Below are 20,949 nucleotides of genomic sequence, written 5' to 3'. Positions count from 1 at the left end.
CTTCTTCTGCCTTCAGGACTTCACTCTTTCTGTTGTCACCTCCCTGGCATCTTTTTCCCCTATTGGTCTTTTTCCTTGATACACAAACAGGTTCTCGTGGGTTGGCAATCTTACAGAAAAACCTGAATGAACTTTTTGGCCAACCCAATATTATCTTCTCAACTTAAAAACAAACTACCCTGGATCCCACAGTGCCCTTCAGCTACTGCCAGTTTCCCCATCCAGATTTAAGGAGGAGTCCCAGGGGCTTGCCCTTTCACTGCCTGCCCACCTCACCTTGGCATCTGCCTACTTAAGAGTGCTCACGTGAAGGCGACCAGAGTCCTTTAGCTCCAGGGGCTTTCCCCCTTCTGCTTCTGGTCCTCAGCAGTAGTCAATAAAGTCAGTGTTCCCTCCTTTCTGAAACCTTCACTTCTCTTGGACTTCAGGGTCTCACACAGGGCCTCCTACCCAGCAGGAGTACATAGTCACCTTCCAGGCTCAGTCCTGGGGCTTCTCTCTCCTCTCTGTTCTGTTCCTAGGCTGCTCACACAGTCTATGGCTGTAAAGACCATTTGTAATCTATTTCTAATCTCTATGCTGATAACTTCCAAATTTAGATCTCCAGTCCCAAAATCTCAGGGTAGCATTATCCAGTGCCTATGTGACATTTCCCCACATCCTCAAATTTAATATGAGTGAAAGAGAACTCTTGATTTTTTTTTCACTCCAACCTTTTGTCTCTCCTAGTTTTCCCTATTCAGTGAGTCCAATCTGTTGTTTAAGGCAGAAAATTGGGAGTAAACTTGTCTTCTCCCTTTCCCAACAACCAGTTCAACACCGAACTGAATTTATCCAATTGGCTCTGTCTCCCCGGCAACTACTCTACTCTAGCAAACCACCACCACCTAGTTCCTTATAGTTTCCCCTAGTCTGCTCTGCCCTCTTCCAGGCAGAAGCTGGAAAAACCTTTTAGAAACATTAATACATCAAATCATGTCATGCTTCAGCAATTTCTACTGTGGTTGGAACAAAATCCAAATTCTTTTCTACAGTCTACAAGGCTTTGCATGCTCCAGCCTCATTTATGTCTCTCCCTTCATCTCATGCCATTCTCTCCTTGATTTATTCTGCACTAAGTACACTAGCCTTCTCTCAAAAGCCCCTCCCTCTTCAGAAAGTTTTCACTCTGTTCTTTGCCTGATTATCCTTCAAGTCTTAACTCACATGTCACTTGTGTAGAGAGCTCTTCCCTGACTACCCCCTAGAAAGGAAGTGGTGCCCCTCCTGATCCCACTATTCTTTATAAAGGAAGCTGTCCATTTCTTTCCTATAACACACTATTTCATAATTATTTATAAGTTTTTTTATTTTTGAAAATTTTATGGTTTGATGCCAAACCTCATCTCACTGTACTGTAAGCTCTTTGTCTTTTTTGACACTGTATATTCAGCATTTAGCACAACGCCTGAGTGCGTATCAGGTGCTCAATAAATATTCAACGACTAAATGAATAGAAGCACTTAAGTATTTCATTTACCTATATAAAATTTACCTATTTCATTTACCTGTATTTCATCTTTTATCAATTCAGGGATTAACCTTCTTAAAACACTGAAACATTTCAGATTTTTTTTTGCCATGCTGCAAAGCTTGTGGAATCTTAGTTCCCCAACCAGTGATTGAACCTGGGCCACCACAGTGCAAGTGCCGAGTTCTAACCACTGGATTACGAGGGAATTTGGGGATTTATTTTTTAAAGTGTACAAATTCAGATTTTTTTGAAATATTCAGATGCTAAGCGTAGTTAAAATTCAAATAATTTGTGTATTTAACTAGGTAGTTATATTTCTTTTGAGAACTATTCACAAAGCCAGGTGTTATTATAGATGACATACCTGCGGATCCCCTTCGGTGTTTCTCCAATTATGAAGGTGGTCTGGTCTATTCGGCAGACTTTTTTCTTCTTCTGGCTTACAGGGTGTGAAATGTAAAGAGGAAATGAAATGCTGCCTTCACTTGGTGGTTGGCATTCCTTTGTACGTGTTGATATATCACCCTTCATTTTTTCCTTATGTGTCTGAAACAAGGGATGAGAGCAAAAACTGAAAAAATATTCATTTTTAGTCAAATAAGGAGTCTGTCTTACTTTTTCCCAATATTCTTTACAAGCCTGTATATCATATTCATGGGCTTCCCTCGTAGTTCTGTCGGTAAAGAATCTGCCTGCAATGCAGGAGACCTGGGTTTGATTCCTGGGGTGGGAAGATCCCCTGGAGAAGGAAATAGCAACCCACTCCAGTATTATTGCCTGGAGAATCCCATGGACAGAGGAGCCTGGCAAGGTACAGCCCATGGGGTTGCAAGAGTCAGACACAACTTAGCAACTAAACCAACAAACCATATCATATTCTCCAAGTGATAATCATTAACAGATCTTGTTAGATCTTTAAAAAGATACTACATTTAGCAGTAATGTGATGCTTCTATTTTCATTAAGATATATGCTAAAGATATATCTTTCTTAAAGATATACTCAAGGTAATGGTAATATGATATTTCTACTGTCAAGACTGTGGGTATACTGATACACATGCTGGCATCTACTTTCCTAAATAAGGATACAAATTAGTGATGCAAATAAGGGTATAAAATGAGATATTTAAAAACTTTTAATTTAGTAATTTTTGTCAATATTACTAAGCAGACTTTCAGTTATTTAATCTTATATAAGTAGTCAAACTTTTTAAAATAACAATCTTTATATGATAATGAAATAAACTATTTTCATAAATCCTACTTCAATCTCTACTGAGTTACAAGAAGTAATTGTTAAGATGTTTACCATAGGGCACTGAAATTACAGAGAGAATCATATTTATTTTATAGACTAATGGTTTCTTGCTTAACACAAATTGTTAAAAATAGTGAGTCAAGAAAAAATAATTTTAAACTGTATGATTCCAATTTCCCTGATAAAATGATATGGTGAATATGTGGAAAGTCCCCATCTCATTTCAAAAAAAAGAAATGTGTGTATGCTCAGTCGTTCAGTCATGGACTCTTTTGTGACCCCATGGACTGTAGCCTGCCAGGCACCTCTGTCTGTGGAATTCTCCAGGCAAGAATACTAGAGTGGGTAGCCATTCCCTTCTCCAGGGGATCTTCCAGACCCAGGGATTGAACCTGGGTCTCTGGCCTCTCCTGTATTGGCAGGTGGATTCTTTACCACTGAGCCACCTGGAAAATATTGGATGCAATTTGACAACAACAATAAAGTTATATTTGAGCTCAAAAATAAGAAAGGAAAATCTCTAGATGCCCAAATTAAAGTAACACAGCAGCAGGTGGGAGCTGAAGCTCAGCAGCCCCCAAGGATGGGTCCTAAGTTCTGGACTACAGGACTCCATGTGTAGACGGAAAATGAAAAAGATTTAACTCTCTGAGTTAAACAATCAACAAACCAAAAACACAGCAAAAATTAAAAGGATATCCAATTTTCAAATTAAAGCTAGGAAAGCCCAAACTGGGGCACAGGATAGACACAGGCTACTTTTTTGGTCTTGATAGAATCACTGGTGAAAACATGTCCAGCCTGTGCGATTTGTGGAACACACTTGCATTGTAAGGAAAATCTAAGCTAAAAACCAACATAAAAAACTAGCCCAGAATCAGTGAAAACCATAGATCTCAATGAGGGGTAAATACAAAAACATAACGTAGGAACACTTTTTATGTTTAGGGAATGCTTGTGATTCTAAGGGGGAGCACAGGGGGAAGAGCTCAGGTAAAATTATAAAGAACACACAAAACCCACTAACATGAAAGTGGGCAGATACAATAAATGTTGAGAATCTGTATCTGAGGAATTATAGATTACAAAGCAATGTGAAAGAGACTTTAAATCATTAGCATGTCCAGAAAAATAAGGGAAGTACTAGGTATTATAAAACACCAGATCTGAGAAAGAACCAAATACAAACTCTAGAAGGGAAATATAGGTTTGGGAAAAAAGGATATAGAAACAAACTTAAAATATGTGTTAAGAAGCAGGCTAAATAGCCTTACAATGATAGTTTATAAACTGGTAGAATAAATGACTCAGAATGCTGTGCAGAGATTAAAAAAGACAAACAAGAAAGAAAAATTAAGAGACAGAAGACCTGTCAGAAGATAAACCATATTTATAAAATATTAGAAGGATAGAATAGAGAAAATAGAAGAGATAATGCCAAAGATATAATGGCAGAGAAGAAGAAGGCACGAATCTTCAAACTAAAGAAGGAGAATCTCTAGTGTGAAAAATGAAAGTAAATCTGTACCTTGTTATATCACAGAAGAGAGAATATCTTATAAACAGAGAAAAAAGATAAGCTATTCCACAAAGAAATAATAATCAAACTAAAGGCAGACTTCTCATTACTTCTACTGGTATCATCATCACTGCCACCAGAAGACAGTGAGGTCATCTTCAACATGCAGGGAGGAAAAAAACCTACCAACCTAGAATTCTACACCCAGTTAAACTACCATTTAAGAAATCTGCAGGCATACAAATGCTGCAAAACACAGATTAGTAATTCTCCGTAAGACGATTATTCTTTCTTTTATAGGTGTTCAGTGGGATTGAAGTAGTACATATCATTGAATGTGGCTGGGGGATGGCTTTCATTCCACATATACTTACAAAGCACCTATTATGTTCCTGCTACTATGCAATGTAGTTGAGAACCAAAATATTTACATACAGAAAGAGGCTTGTACTCTTAAGGGACTTAAAAATGCTGAGTTACCCCTCCCTTTTTAAGATGGCACATTTAGTTTATTCCTTTTTAAAATTAAATCATTTATCTCTTTAATTTATATTCATTTCATTGAAATAAACTGAACAAGAGACATAATTGTATTTTTTTTTTTTTTAAAGCACACCATTCCTAATGAAAAGAAACAGACTTCTTCAAAATCTACTGTGATTCAGATGGGCATCACAAAATGCCAGGTTGTCAGTTTGAACTAGGGCTTTGCATCAGTCAGTAATGCTGAAAGTACTTTCCTCAAAGACATCATTTCCTAAATTTTAAAACATTATTAATAAAGAGAGAAAAATTTTCATCACTAAAGATAAATTTGAAAGAGATTTGATGCATTTATTTCACATCACAAGAAAATAAGATGAATTTTAAAAGTTCCTAATAAAAAAGCTTTGATGATTCCCAAGAAATAATTGTCCATTATTATAAGGAGGGATGGTAATGTCTATGTGGGGATAAAGGGAATAAGCCAAAAGAGAAGGAACTGGGCCAACCAGGAACATGCCCTCCTCATATACCATAATTTCTGAAGTTATGGAGAACTCATGCCAAGCAATGGCAATCTTCAATTATTTACATGATTACTCTGGGTCTTTCTGATGCTGGAAGTATTATAAAACTCATATTTCAAACCCCAGATACACTTTTTCTTAAATTAGTTTTACATATTCTTCAGGAAAATTCAACTTTTCCAATCATAGCTATCAGACATGTGAATTTTAAATTTATGACAAATATTCTGCACTTTAAAATCTGATTATTTTAGATAATAATGCAAACAGAAAAGCATTTTTCTCTCACATGGGCTCAATATTCCATCTTTTATTTAAAAAAAAAATCTAGGTTCAGATTTCCATTTTAGTAGGGTAGTTTAACACTTACTGAAACAAGGCTGTGAAACAAAATTTCATTTACTAATTTGTTTAATAAACACTTTGATGCCCTGGTTATAAAAGCTGGTGTCACTATTTTGTAGTAAAATAGTATCTTTTACAATAGATAATATAAGGAAAATAGTGACATAATGCAGTTGCAATTCCAGGGGCAGTTATAATTTATTATAAAGCAAAGTACAAGGCCTGTGACCAAGATGAAAAGATTCCAAATTATGTGAAATAAGATGCAAACTCATTTACTACCACTTATGTCAAAGCTGGGAAGTCGTACGACACTGGGGCAACAGTATGAAGTAGCAACAGTAATGAAAGGTCAAGAAATGAAAAATTCAGCAAAATGAGCTGGATTAAGAATTTAAAAGATAATGTTATTGCTTCTTAACATTATGGTAGAAGGTAAGACTGCCAGCTCAGGAAAGCAAAATAAATCCACTCTTTCCACCAGAGAACAGAATGGCCAACAGTTGGAACTCTATGTCTGTATTCAATAGGAAATTTTGAGATCATTTAACATGAAGAAAGCAGAAAGCCCCGTTCCCATAAAAACCGCTAATTGATAGTAAACTTTTTTTCCCTAAAAAGTTTCTTCAAAATTATCCAAGATTTGCTTTGAGGAATTATCTCTACACTCCATGATGCTGATGTAGGTTTCCTTCTTCTTAAGATTTATGGTTATAATGTCAAGGAGGAAATTATGAAGACAAGAACTTTGCATAGTATTTGTATAATACAAATATGTCTGCTAATAAGTATTTTACAAAGCTTGACACTGAGTTTAATTTATAATAGTAACTGCTATGTTCATGATTATTTTCATAAATTATTGGATATTGTTAGTTATGTCTACTATGGTACTTTTACGAAAATAATCAAATTTAACTTATGGAATATTTATTAAAAATAAAATTCAGTAAGTGTAAAGAGTATAGTAATTATTTCTAAATAATGTAAATATATAGTTTAAAAAATCCATTTGATGATGTGATTAACTGAATGGAAATGTGGGGTTACTTGTGCTGTGCTGTGCTAAGTCACTTCGGTCATGTCCAACTCTTTGCTATCCTGTGGACTGTAGTCTGCCAGGCTCCTCTGTCCATGGGATTCTCCAGGCAAGAATACTGGAGTGGGCTGCCATGCCCTCCTCCAGGGCATCTTCCCAACCAGGGATAAAACCCAGGTCTCCCGCACTGCACGCAGATTCTTTACCAGCTGTGCTACCAGAGAAGCTCCATGGGTTACTTAAAAAAGCTAAATCTATCAAAGAATATTGAAATAATTCCAATTTATGAGTAGAAATATATCTTCCTCCTTTGGCTGTTTCCTGTGTGGAGCAGCCAATTGAAAGTTGAAAAGTAGAGGAAAAATTCTCTCCCTTCAGAATTAAACAGGTCTAAAAAGGTAAAAGGTAGGCCATGGCTAATTGTGTTAAATCCTAATCTGATTTATATAATTAAAAAAATTTAAATGTTATTGTCAGAAAAAGAAATATTTGTTATTAAAAACAAAATTCAGAATATGAAAATTATTTAATTCAACCAAAACACTAAATATTATTTCTACAAGTGGTAATTATTTTAATATATTTTGGCCAAAATAATCTCCTTACCTATCCACAATTAAGTGTTTACTGTGGAAATGGCTCACTTCAAAGACTTCATAAATATCTACTTTTTAAAAAATTGAAGCACAGTTCATTTACAATATTATATTAGTTTTAGGTATAAAACATAGTAATTCATTATTTTTTATAGATTATACTCCATTTAAAATTATTATAAAACACAATAATATGCTATGCTGCACAATATATCATGAATATCTGCTGACTTAATTTTGATAAAAATATAAAATCATTATTCATTTTTCTAATGTCTCTATAAAATACATTTGAAAATACATCATTAAAATTACTATTGAAACATGTATAAAGTATACATTCCGTAAAATAAATGCTATAATTTTAAGTTGTAAAAGATATACATTAGGATTATAACAAATAAGAGGGTACATTTACAGGGAAGCATTTCTTCTTTTAGAGTAGCCAAAATGAATTTACACTAGACCTAGTCAACTATATACAATCCTCGACAATTTATTTCTTATTGTAAAGTTTTAGATTTATATTGATTCTAGGAGGAAAGTTTATCTTTAGATTAATAGTATGAGACATTCAAAAGACTTTTGACAGTAAGTATCTTTTTTCTTTTAATCCCCAAGTGTACTGTTTGTATTACAAGGCATTAGACCTAAGCAGATGGTGATTGCAGCCATGAAATTAAAAGACGCTTACTCCTTGGAAGGAAAGTTATGACCAACCTAGATAGCATATTCAAAAGCAGAGACATTACTTTGCCAGCAAAGGTCCGTCTAGTCAAGGCTATGGTTTTTCCAGTAGTCATATATGGATGTGAGAGTTGGACTGTGAAGAAAGCTGCGTGCCGAAGAATTGATGCTTTTGAACCGTGGTTTTGGAGAAGACTTGGACTGCAAGGAGATCCAACCAGTCCATTCTAAAGGAGATCGGTCCTGGGTGTTCTTTGGAAGGAATGATGCTAAAGCTGAAACTCCAGTCCTTTGGCCACCTCATGCGAAGAGTTGACTCATTGGAAAAGACTCTGATGCTGGGAGGGATTGGGGGCAGGAGGAGAAGGGAACGACAGAGGATGAGATGGCTGGATGGCATCACTGACTCGATGGACATGAGTTTGAGTGAACTCCGGGAGTTGGTGACAGACAGGGAGGCCTGGTGTGCTGCAAGTCATGGGGTCGCAAAGAGCTGGACACGACTGAGACACTGAACTGAAATGAGACCTAAGCCAACAGCATTATTTTAATTGAACTGAAAAAAGAAGATAAGGTATACATAGATTTTCAATTGAAAGAGTAAGAAGAAATAAAAAATGAAAAAGTTTGCAAATAATCTTTGTTGCCCGTGTATTGAGAATAGGAAAAAAGGGAATATTCCCCCTACTTCACAGCCATATGAGTACATTAGCATTTTCCTATTTACTCTGCTACATATGAAATTTATCTTTACATAATAGAAAACTTCCCAGGTGGCTTCCCAGGTGACTCAGTGGTAAAGAATCTGCCTGCAATGCAGGAGACATAGGTTGGATCCCTGGGTTAGATCCCCTGGAGAAGGAACTGGCAACCCACTGCAGTATTCTTGCCTGGGAAATCCCATGAACAGAGGAGCCTGGCAGGCTATACTCCATGGGGCTAGCAAAAGAGTTGGACACGACTTAGCGACTAGACAACAATAACAACAAATAGAAAACTTCACTGGAATAGTGCAGAGAATGTGGTCTTTTAAATATATATATTTTTTTAATTTAAAAAATAAATTAAAAAAATTTATCTATTAATTAATTTTTGTCTGTGCTTGGTCTTCGTTGCTGCTTAAACTTTTCTCTAGCTGCAATGTGAGACCTTCTCACTGCGGTGGGTTCTCTTGTTGCAGAGAAAAGGCTCTAGGCATGTGGGCTTCAGTAGGTGCAGCATGTGGGCTCAACAGTTGCGGATCCTAGGCTCTTGAGCACAGTCTCAGTAGTTGTGGTGTACACAAGCTTAGTTACTCCGAGGCATGTGGGATCTTCTCGGATCAGGGGTCAAACCTATGTCTCCTGCACTGGCAGATGGGTTTTTACCACTGACTCATCAGGAAAGCCTCAGTGCAGAGAATGTTTAAGGGAAAAAAAAAAAACCCTCTTTCTTTGAAGTAAAAAATAATTTTGGAGGCAAATTACTAAAGAACTATAGAGGGCATCTAGATAGGAATAGCAAGGAAAAGGGAAAAGTTGATAGGGATCAGTTTTCCCATACACACCCACCTGTGGGCAACAAATGGGGCAGGAAGCATTACAATTCAGGAGACTGTTTCAAAAACAACCACGAATGGCCTCTAGTTTCCATTTTGGCAGGAGAAATACTATTGTAATCTGTGCCATCTTTCTTAATCTCTTTGAGGCTAATTACTGGAGACACATTCATAGCTGGTGCAGATAATGCCGATTCCTATTCTAATCATTTGTACCCCTCACAAGTAGAGGAAGCTTCGAAGGGGATAATGTATGATGAAAAACAGCCTGATAGGATGGGTAGCCTGTTTGTGGTAGGCTACCAGGAGGTAGTGAAATTTTTATTAAGCAATTTTGGAATGGATCTGTCTGCTGAGCTGGTTTTTCTCACCTTAGAAAACATATTACAGAGCATACATCAGAACAAAGAGCAATGTGTATTTAACAGCCACATTCACCGTTTTTTTCCATAATCAGATGATTAGCCTTGATTTTTTGCTGTTGTTGTTTAGTTGCTAAGTCATGTCTGACTCTTTTAGGACCCTATGGACTGTAGCCCACCAGGCTCCTCTGTCCATGGGATTTCCCAAGCAAGAATACTGGAATGGGTTGCCATTTCCTTCTCCAAGGGATCTTCCCAACGCAGGGATCCAATCTGCATCTCCTGCTTAGCAGGCGGATTCTTTACCACTGAGCCACCAGGGAAGTCCTTAGCCTTGATTAGTCATTGAGAAAACGGAAATCAGGGAGGACATTTTCAAAGGCAATGGAAGGTCCCAATGGCTCTGACCCATCGAGAAGCCTGAGTTTGGATCCTAAGAATCACCAGAGGAGCTGCCCCTTCCAGGAAGGTTCACTTGTTCCTGAGAATAGCACAGAGTTTCACAAGGCAGTCTATGGTCACTGTCAGAGCTGGGCACGTTGTGTAGCCAAAGTCCCTCACATTGGTCTGATCACACTAACTTTGCCACAAAGACTTTTTTTTTAAAAAATGCTTTCACTTTTTTTCTTCATTAAACCTTAAATAGTTAAGTCTGAGAGGCAGCAATGCTTTTGTTTACACATCTGTTCAAACAAAAGATTAAAAAAGAAATCTCTCTTTGGGTAAAGGCCAAACCCTGTAAACACATAAAAAAAGTCATAAACTTGCTTGTCTTTGCAAAGCAGGGAATCAGGAGTTCTATAAAAACATATAGCACATGTAAATAAATTCATTCAAATGGCATCTGAGAGTCCAAAATGACAAAGAACTTCAAGGATCTTTGCACAATTGTGAAAAAGTCCTTATCCTTCAAGTGATCATTCAAGATTTCTGCCTGGAGGCAGAAAATATTACTGTAAATGCAGTTTTCCAATACTCAACAAAAACCAAAGGCAACTGTGAGATACCCCTGAACTGCCTTCACTCAGACTCTGGAGAAAAGCCAGCTGGTTAGAGGACCCACCACAAATATACAGTGAAGTATAATTTTCTGCATATGTTTAAAAATGCCATTCAAATCTGAAAAAACAAACTTAGATTCAAATTCAAACCTTCCCTCCCTCCCCTTTTTTTAGGTGGTAAAGGGAGATTAAAGTTTGTAATTATGGGTCTGTTTTCCTCCTGGAAGGAGTAACAGTTACAATTCAGTTTTTTATATATATAGATACATATGTATTTTCTTTTTTGGTAGTACTTTGCTTTTAGAGTGAGCCACAAAAGGACAGGCTGCCCTGAGCCTAGCTTCCTTTTTTTTTTGGTGCACAACATCCATTTCTCACTGTCCAAGAAACTCATCTATTTGAAAGAACAAAGCGATGGCCTCTGGAGTACAGCTGACTCCCGTGGGGCACACACTATGAACAGAAATGCAGAAGCCCTGTCTCCCTGGCACCTGGGAACCTGGAGGGACTGCCACAGAAGTCAACCTGCAGGAAAGGGCCAGGTGAGACGGTGGCAATCACCTTCAAAAAAGCCTGCGGACCAGCAACGGGGAGTTTCTGCTAATATAATCTCAGACCTTCATGGGAGGATGGCCAGGCAGTAGATTCCCCTTAATACTTCCTATACACAAAGGCTAGAGCAAGATCTAGGGCCTTCTGGGGTAGCTGTCTGAGCAAGGACTCGGCACTACAAGCCCTGGTGTCTAGGCCTTCCTTGGTCATTTATTGAGTAAATTTGGGAAAAGTCTTTTTTCTTTTTTTTTTTAAATCTTTTTGAGCCTCATTATCCTAAGGAGTAATGAGGGATTTGGAGATCAGGATCTAAGGGATAAGAATTTGGATCCGGGACCCCCATCAGTCTCTTCCATATTTAAAGTTCACAATTCAACTAGTCTTTTTTAGGATCGCCAGTAAGTTGTAATGAATAAGGTCCTTAGCATCTTATAATCCTGACTAAATTTTAAATCTTTACATATAATATTTATGTTAATATAAAAATGTCTGTAAAGATTACTTGAAGGTTCTACATTAAATAATACTTGTTAGTGCAAAGACCACGGAAGGGTGGTCCTGATGGAAAAATGTTCAAGTCTTTCTTGGCAGGCAGCCGCCCCTGCTTGCCCTTCCAGTGGCTGGCACTTCCCACAGGGAGCTGAGGCTCTCACTTCCTTCCTCTAGGCCTCCAACCAGAGTAAGTGTAGGCTTCTATGTAGGCTGATTCAGTTACAAGGCTATGGATGGCTCTCCAGTGTCCAGGAAAGAACATTTCAAGCACCGAGCCACAAATGGCACTGGGACACTGCTACTAGTTGTGAAGCTGGGTGCAGATTATTGTTTATAATCAAGTACTGAAAACTGAATAATTCTCCTTTTTAGTGAATTAGAGTAGGTTTCACATAACCACATCATTTTCAGTCTCTTCTATTCTGATATGCTTTCATGAGCCATGTAGCAGAGGAAGTTAAGCGTTCACACTGAGAAAGGCCAACTGAAAGTATGTTCCACTAGAACTGAATTTAATAATCAAGCGACCCTGTCCACATGGTCTAAGATGGCAATTCTGAAACTTTTTGGTTTTAGGACCGTTGTATAGTTTAAAAATTATTGAGGACCCCAAAGAGATTTTGTTTATGTGGGTTATATCTACTGCAAGTTTAAAACAATTAATTTATTAAAAATAAAAATAATTACGTGTTAACTTAAATAACTCTTTTTACCAACAAAAAGTTTATATTTTCCAAGGCAAACAAACAAAAAACTAACCAGAAGACTGACTATATTTTACATTTTTACAAATGTCTTTAGTAGCTGGCTTAATAAAAGACAGCTGGGTTCTCGTATCTGCTTCTGCATTCAGTCTGCTGCAACAATACTGTCTTAGTTGGAGTATATGAAGAAAATCAGCTTCATATAGATATATAATTGAAAAAGGGAAGAATATTTTCATAGCCTTTTCAGATAACTATAGATATTCTTTTTTGATACTTTATCAAAATTCAATCAAGGTTAGTTTCATGTAATATTTGAAACCACATCAGAATTTTTTACATTACTAAAATGAAAATTCATTGGTATATTTTGTACTTTGGCTGAATTTTTTCCCTATGCATGATTTTGTAATATAATTCACTGTTCATCTGGAAAACAGCAAGTCAGTTATGCATATCTTCAAAATGTTGACACATTCAAATTATACAACATCAAAAAAGCATATTTGTTGTTAAATATTTAGATATTGGGAATGGGTTATGGTCATGTGCTCAGGAAAGGCTGACTGCCCTCTCAGTTCTTAGCGGATGAACTGAGATTAATCAAGCCAATTACGTCCTGCCAGAAAGATTTTCCTCCAGAACAAAGGGAGAGACACATGAAGAGGAGCACAGCTTCCTGTCCTTGGATACATTTGTATGAGCAAACAGGTTCTTGAGATGTAGCAGTCATCTTGTAACATGAGGAAAAAGGCCTCATGGAACTAAAAATTAACTCGCTAAGGACAGTGGAGAAGAAAATCAGAGAGGCTGATATCTTATGATGTCACTGGACTGTAGCATTACACCTGGAAATATTTCCCTCCAGACTTGCTGTTATGTGAATTAGTTAACAGCCTATTGCATAGGTTATTTTCAGATGGTTATTCTATTCTATGCTACTGAATGCATCCTGTGAAATGAAGTGAAAGTCACTCAGTCATGTCTGACTCTTTGCGATCCCATACAGTCCATGGAATTCTCCAGGCCAGAATACTGGAGTGGGTAGCCTTTCCCTTCTGCAGATATATATAAGGTGTCACATAATACAATAAGTGCTATAGCATACATACATGCATATACACACACAAGTAAAGATGAGGAAAACATTTACATCGCTTTGGAGAAGACAGAGAAGAACTGTCACTAATGATACAAGGAGTTGGAGTTCAACAGGCAGACACGGGTAGAATGGAATTTTAAACAAAAGAAACACAAGAGCAAAGACATGGAAGGGTAAAAATCCACGGTGTGCTTGAAGACTAATTCATAAACTGAAGGATGACTAGGAAGAACCTGTTCAGCTTGCTACCCTCAGGGTCTACTACAGTGCCCGGCACAAAGTTACTGTCAGTAATTCTGAATGAGTGTCTCAGAATGAGACTGGAAAAGCAGGCTAGCACCAAATTGAGACAAGCCTTACATGCCACAGAATAAAGAAACAAAACAGATATTTTATAGAACTTTGGAACACAAAAAATTACTCCCCCAAAGTGACTGCTTGGATGGGGATATCTTTCTGACGCCATTCTCCACGTTCTCCCTTGAGTGGGTTTCCTATGCTAGAACTATGGTCAACAGATGACAGATAATGAGTGAAGATGAAGAATACCAGCATTTATGCTGCTCTTCCCTGGTGGCTCAGAGGAATGCGGGAGACCTGGGTTTGATCCCTAAGTTGGGAAGATCCTCTGGAGAAGGAAATGGCAACCCACTCCAGTACTCTTGCCTGGAGAATCCCATGGAGGGAGAAGCCTGGTAGGCTACAGTCCATGGGGTCGCAAAAGAGTCAGACATGACTGAGCGACTTCACTTTCACTTTTCACTTTAAAATGATTATGTCTTTATATCATCTGCTAGAATACTCCTTTTAACATTAGTATGTGGAGCCTATACTCACAGTGAAAACTGTTGTGGGCATCTGCATTATGTAGTAATTTCTTGCAGGAATTATTAGTAACAAATGTTTTCTGAACTTCCACTCTGTATTGCCTGTTGCTAAGTGGTGATGCTAATGGACATGTACGCCGTGGTCCTGATCCTTAAGAAGTTTGTAACATACATGAGAAGAGAGCAAATACTAACACGGTATCCACCACGTCTACAGTGATGATAGGCACAGAGAACAGGTGTGGAAGGAGCTTGGAATAGAGTGATCTCTGAAGACTGAGGTTTTATGGAGGGAGTGAAACTTGAATTGGGAGTGAAGGATCAGCCAATAGATGATTTGGTTGGAGGTGTAGACTGAGTAAGTTTATTGAAGACCATGAATGACAGGCAAATCTGAGAATACTTCTAATTCAGATAAGGAGGGATTGTTTCCCTTGGCTGATTATAAATACATTCAGTAGCTCTGAACAATGCCACGTCATTGCCAGAGGATTTTTAGGAAAATTCTGAGATTTGTTTATAGAAAAGATAGTTTAAACTATTTAATTTTCAGAACACAGTGATGGGGATCATTATACCCTGACAACAACTGAAAACCTAAATTATTCAAAAAGATTCAATTATATACAAGACACTATTTTAGGTCTCCAGAGTTATCAAATGAGAATCAGAGATATATTCTGCTATTTTTAAAGTCCAGGGTTTTACTAGAAGAGAAGTTGTATACTTACCTAACTGATAAAAATTTGAAAGGCATATGTTAGAATAACTAGGCCAAAGTACTATTACATGAAACAGAAAAAGCGTAAGAAGGACAGCTTCTGCTGCTGCTAAGTCGCTTCAGTTGTGTCCAACTCTGTGCGACCCCATAGACGGCAGCCCACCAGGCTCCCCTGTCCCTGGGATTCTCCAGGCAAGAACACTGGAGTGGGTTGCCATTTCCTTCTCCAATGCATGAAAGTGAAAAGTAAAGTGAAGTCGCTCAGTTGTGTCCGACTCTTAGTGACCCCATGGACTGCAGCCTACCAGGCTGCTCCACCCATGGGATCTTCCAGGCAAGAGTACTGGAGTGGGGTGCCATTGCCTTTTCCGAAGAAGGAATTACCTACAGCTTATGTTGGAATTGGGGCAGGCTTTGTCAAAGAGTGACACATCTGAGTTACATGCTGAGAGGTAGAGAGGTTTGGAGATTTGGGAGGTTAGGACAACAAAGGCTGAGTAGATACTGCCAAGTCTTACAGTATTTCTTGAGTCCAGATAGTTTTAACTATCTAAAAAAAGATTTTTAAAGGGAAAGATACATTCAGTCGAATGTATTCGACTGAATACCCGAATTTTTTGTTTAACTGCTAAAGTGAGGGAAATTATTAATAGACAAGTTATCTTGAAAAATTAGACTGATTTGTCATATTGGAAAAGCAAAATAGAATTAGAAAAAAAAAGGAAAATCTCCAAAGCAAAATAGAAAGTAAAGGAACTGGGGGAAAGCACAGGAGAAACCAAAAGGATTGAAAGACTACAGGGATTTAAGCTGACTGCCACTGTTGAGCCTGAGGGAAGTCATATACCATCTCATTAAAAAGAAAAAAAATCAGTAAAATAGTATTGTTTGCATTAGTCTCCAAGAATCCTTCAAGTTCTGAAATACTATGATTCCCTATCCTTATAATTTCACTTTATTCATCCTATAAAACTCAGAATTCATATGTGTAGAGGCAGGATTCTCAGATAAGATGATAGGTGTTTCCATTAAGTGGCCATGTCCAATTGATACCATGGTTTTCACAGAGGGATAAAATATACATTTGAAAAGGGCAATTAAGTGCTTAACATTCTGTTAAGTCACTAGGTAAAGTCAATCAGAGCTCAATGAGGCCTTATATCTCTAAGCCTTTATATTGTTACTTATGCTCAGATGCTCAGTCATGTTAGACTCTGCGACCTCATGAATTATAGCCCACCAGGCTCCTCTGTCTATGGGATTCTCTCAGCAAGGACACTGGAGTGGGGTGCCATTTTCTCCTCTAGGGGATCTTATTGACCCAGGAATTGAACCAGTGTCTCTTGCATCTCCTACATTGGCAGGTGGATTCTTTTAGAAAGCACTATTTGAAGAAATACTATTTTTAAACTATTTATAATCTTCCAACCACTCTAAACAGAGAAACTGTTCAAAGAAGCCTTATCAATCTTCTAAGCAACTGGAACAATGACCAGCTAGGAGAAGAGTTAGAATCAAGCTATTTTCTAATGAGCAAAGAATATTTTTATCAGCCCAGGCCATTGTCACATTAGCTTATAATTACTGTCAAATATAATTTTTTTCTATAGTATTCTTTATGATAAACCAGGCACAATTCAAGGTGGGTCCTTTATCTATAAAATTTGAGGACTGAACTAGATATCTTTTATGGTATTCTAACATATTTTATTATTGGTGCTACTAACAGAGCCTGGCAGGCTATAGGGTCCATGGAGTTGCAAAGAGTCGGACAAAACTAAGCAACTAACACACACACTAATAACAAAAATAGTAACAGGTCATTGCATAGAATAAGAGAAAGAGCTTTACTCATCACCCCTACTAGTAAGCAATAAGTAATAATCATAAATACAATAATAAACATGTATGCCTTTCTGGTTGGAGAAGGAAATGGCAACCCACTCCAGTATTCTTGCCTGGAGAATCCCAGGGACGGCGGAGCCTGGTGGGCTGCCGTCTATGGGGTCACACAGAGTCGGACACGACTGAAGTGACTTAGCCTAGCATGCCTTTCTGGAAAAGGAGTACGTCAAGGCTGTATATTGTCACCTGCTTATTTAACTTATATGCAGAGAACATCATGAGAAATGCTGGGCTGGAAGAAGCACAAGCTGGAATCAAGATTGCCGGGAGAAATATCAATCACCTCAGATATGCAGATGACACCACCCTTATGGCAGAAAGTGAAGAACTAAAGAGCCTCTTGATGAAAGTGAAAGAAAGAGTGAAAAAGTTGGCTTAAAGCTCAACATTCAGAAAATCAAGATCATGGCATCCAATCCCATCACTTCATGGCAAATAGATGGGGAAACAGTGGAAACAGTGGCTGACTTTATTTTTCTGGGCTCCAAAATCACTTCAGATAGTGATTGCAGCCATGAAATTAAATGACGCTTACTCCTTGGAAGGAAAGTTATGATCAACCTAGACAGCATATTACGGAGAAGGCAATGGCACCCCGCTCCAGTACTCTTGCCTGGAAAATCCCATGGACGGAGGAGCCTGGTGGGCTGCAGTCCATGGGGTCGCTGAGAGTCGGACACGACTGAGCGACTTCACTTTCACTTTCCACTTTAATGCATTGGAGAAGGAAATGGCAACACACTCCAGTGTTCTTGCCTGGAGAATCCCAGGGACTGGCAGGGGCCTGGTGGGCTGCCGTCTATGGGGTCACACAGAGTCGGACATGACTGAAGTGACTTAGCAGTAGCAGACAGCATATTAAAAAGCAGAGACATTACTTTGCCAACAAAGGTCCATCTAGTCAAGGCTATGGTTTTTCCAGTAGTCATTATGGATGTGAGAGTTGGACTATAAAGAAAGGTGAGCACTGAAGAATTGATGCTTTTGAACTGTGGTGTTGGAGAAGACCCTTGAAAGTCCCTTGGATTGCAAGGAGATCCAATCAGTCCATCCTAAAGGAGATCAGTCCTGGGCGTTCATTGGAAGGACTGATATTGAAGCTGAAACTCCAATACTTTGGCCACCTGATGCGAAGAGCTGACTCATTTGAAAAGACCCTTATGCTGGGAAAGATTGAGGGCAGGAGGAGAAGGGGACAACAGAGGATGAGATGGTTGGATGGCATCACCAACTCGATGGACATGGGTTTGGGTGGACTCTGGGAGTTGGTGATGGACAGGGAGGCCTGGCGTGCTGTGGTTCGTGGGGTCGCAAAGAGTCAGACACGACTGAGCGACTGAACTGAACTGATGCCTTTCTGGCAAGAACTGAATGTGGTTTTGTCCCCATTGGCTCATTAGTGACATTACTCCAGCATGTGTGTACTTAGTGACCTCACTGTGAGGAAGGATGCCCCAGCTCCTCATCGCCAAGAGCTAGAAGTGGAATACGTATTTACAGGTAACACCAGACTCTCATTCCTGTGCCTAGGTAACAGATGATTTTCACAAATGCCACTGTCTATCTCTCTGAATCAATCCTAGTTCTAAGGATAGAAATACAAAAGTCTTCTTCATGCCAACACTGGTTCCATAATTTTATACATATACACATACAACTTTAAAAATCTGATCTTTACTAAAATCACTTGGAAGAAAAACTTTCTGATGCAAATACTACAAAATTAACATCTCAAGACAGAAAAATGATAAGACCATGAAAAATCCCACCCAGCAAGAGTTAATTCCACTGCATGGTGAAACCATACACTTTACTTACTGGACTACTTCATAAACCAGTCGTTTGTGAACAATCACTTTAAACCATCATGCCATTCACTATCCTGAAAAATCTAATGGAATGCTGTATCTCCCCAAAGTCTGCTTACTGTAAATAGCCCATCTCTCCTTGCTGACTCCAAAAGCTGTATAAACATACTGCAATCAAATCCACCATAGCTCCTAAAAATCCTTTCTTTAAGTAACCTACAAAATGCCAATCTAATACAAATACGAGAAAGAGAAGTTCTTACTAAGACAACATTTTGTATTTACAGTATTCTGAACAGTGCTTAAACCTGCACTGGTTATATAAAAGACTCTCCCCCATGCCACCTCCGCCCCCAGGCTGACAGCATGCTTAGTTCTCTCATTTACACCACGCTGCAGTAACATAAAGAAGGGTTTACTATTAATCCAGGTTTTACTACAAAGCAACCCGTTATTTCTCTGTCAAACACTGGCAAGAGTGCCAAGTGTCTGTCATCCCATTTAGGGGATTAAGTCTTCTTTTATAGTCTGATACTTGTACCAATTTATAAAAATACAGATATAGTTTCTTCGAGTTGGTCACAGTCTATATTTTGGCTTGGATTCAGGCAACAGAGGTTGACTATGACAGCTGGCAGGAAACTGAGGGGAGAATACATCCTCCCCCTTTCAGTCACCACATCTCAGTTGCCATAGTGATTAATCCTTAATTGAATGCTGTCTTTGTATAATCTTTTCAGAAAACTTTAAGTAAGCTTAAGTTGAAAACATAACAGTTGACTGAAAAAATGAGGTACCATATCACACAGGTATAGTAGTTTTATGACAAACTTCCATATAGTAAAAGAACAAGTTAACTTTTATAAAGGTATTATCCATTTCTTCCAGTGCTTAAACATTCCTGTTTGGTCTAAGCTTAAGCCTGAATCACACAGGTTTTCCCTCTTATCAAACATCTTATCTTTTAAAATAAGCTGTTCTCAGAAATGGTTCTGAAATATCTAAGCACAACTGAATGTAAAGCAAGTTCTTCTTTTACATAGTTTTGTACTGCTAAACTAAACAGGCATAATTAGAAATTTAAGGTTTTAATTCAACATATCTATCAAATATGTTCTGTAAGTAGAAATTAATTTATAAAAGTATATACTGTAAGAAACCAAAAGAAATATGGGAAAGACAGTATATTTTAAAAATTTTCCTAATATATGGTTGAATTTGATTTGATTCATAGCTTTTGCCATTTTGGTTTCTAATAATTACATCAAAGGACTGAGAAACTCTGAAAGACTACAATATGTTATTTATGATTGCAGTGTACATTATTTCTCCTTTGTAAGTTTTTCATTTAGTATATTCCTTTGCAATTCAGTTAAAGGCTCTCACTTAGACTCAATTACAGTATTCCTTGGGAAGTAAAATACTTGCATATTGTGGCCGCTGTTAATCTTGTGTTGCCTTCATACAAATAAATAGGACTTATTGTGTTTTCTTAGGAACTGAGGCAGCACATCTGCATCTGGCTGCAGACGCAAACACATACACCGAAGACCACACACGGACATCACACACACACACACACAAACTCTTTTCAAACACAAAGGTCTCTAATAAATCTTTGATGACAGACATGAAGCGCTCAAAAGAACTCTCAGTAAATCAAAAGATTCTGGATGTAAACCCTAGAAGAAAGATACTGTACTGGAGCTGGGAGGTCCTGGGATATTTGGAGATTTCAGAAAGAAGAGGGTTGTCAACATTTCTAATACTATGGCTGAGCCTTTTTGCCTTCATCTTTTTTATTTACCTTTAGTTTATTCTCTTTTCCTTCCATAATGGTTTAAAAGTTTTTTTTTAGACTGCAACTCCATCATTGCCACCTATCACCACACAGCGAGCTGCAAAACCTCTCAGTGAGTGACATACACATCTCTAACCAAAGATGGTGGTGTGTTTCAGTGATTTACTC

General features: G+C 38.0%; 1 protein-coding gene across 4 annotated transcripts in view; it reads right to left on the bottom strand.

Moving 5' to 3' along the window:
• Positions 1-20,949, bottom strand: part of ERCC6L2 (ERCC excision repair 6 like 2) — a 153,315-nt gene that overhangs the window by 8,638 nt on the left and 123,728 nt on the right. For 3 of the 4 annotated variants that reach the window (XM_055579003.1, XM_055579004.1, XM_055579005.1), the window contains exon 18: positions 1,878-2,059. In XM_055579003.1, coding sequence (XP_055434978.1) covers positions 1,878-2,059 — 182 coding nt within the window. Of the gene's footprint in view, positions 1-1,877; positions 2,060-7,586; positions 8,498-20,949 lie in introns of those variants that run through there. The other variant, XM_055579006.1, reaches the window with a different exon arrangement.

The sequence above is a fragment of the Bubalus kerabau genome, chromosome 4 (genome assembly GCF_029407905.1).
Source record: "Bubalus kerabau isolate K-KA32 ecotype Philippines breed swamp buffalo chromosome 4, PCC_UOA_SB_1v2, whole genome shotgun sequence".
Taxonomy (NCBI): domain Eukaryota; kingdom Metazoa; phylum Chordata; class Mammalia; order Artiodactyla; family Bovidae; genus Bubalus; species Bubalus kerabau.
The sequence above is the reverse complement of the archived record's forward strand: the minus strand, read 5'-3'. Positions and strand labels throughout refer to the sequence as shown.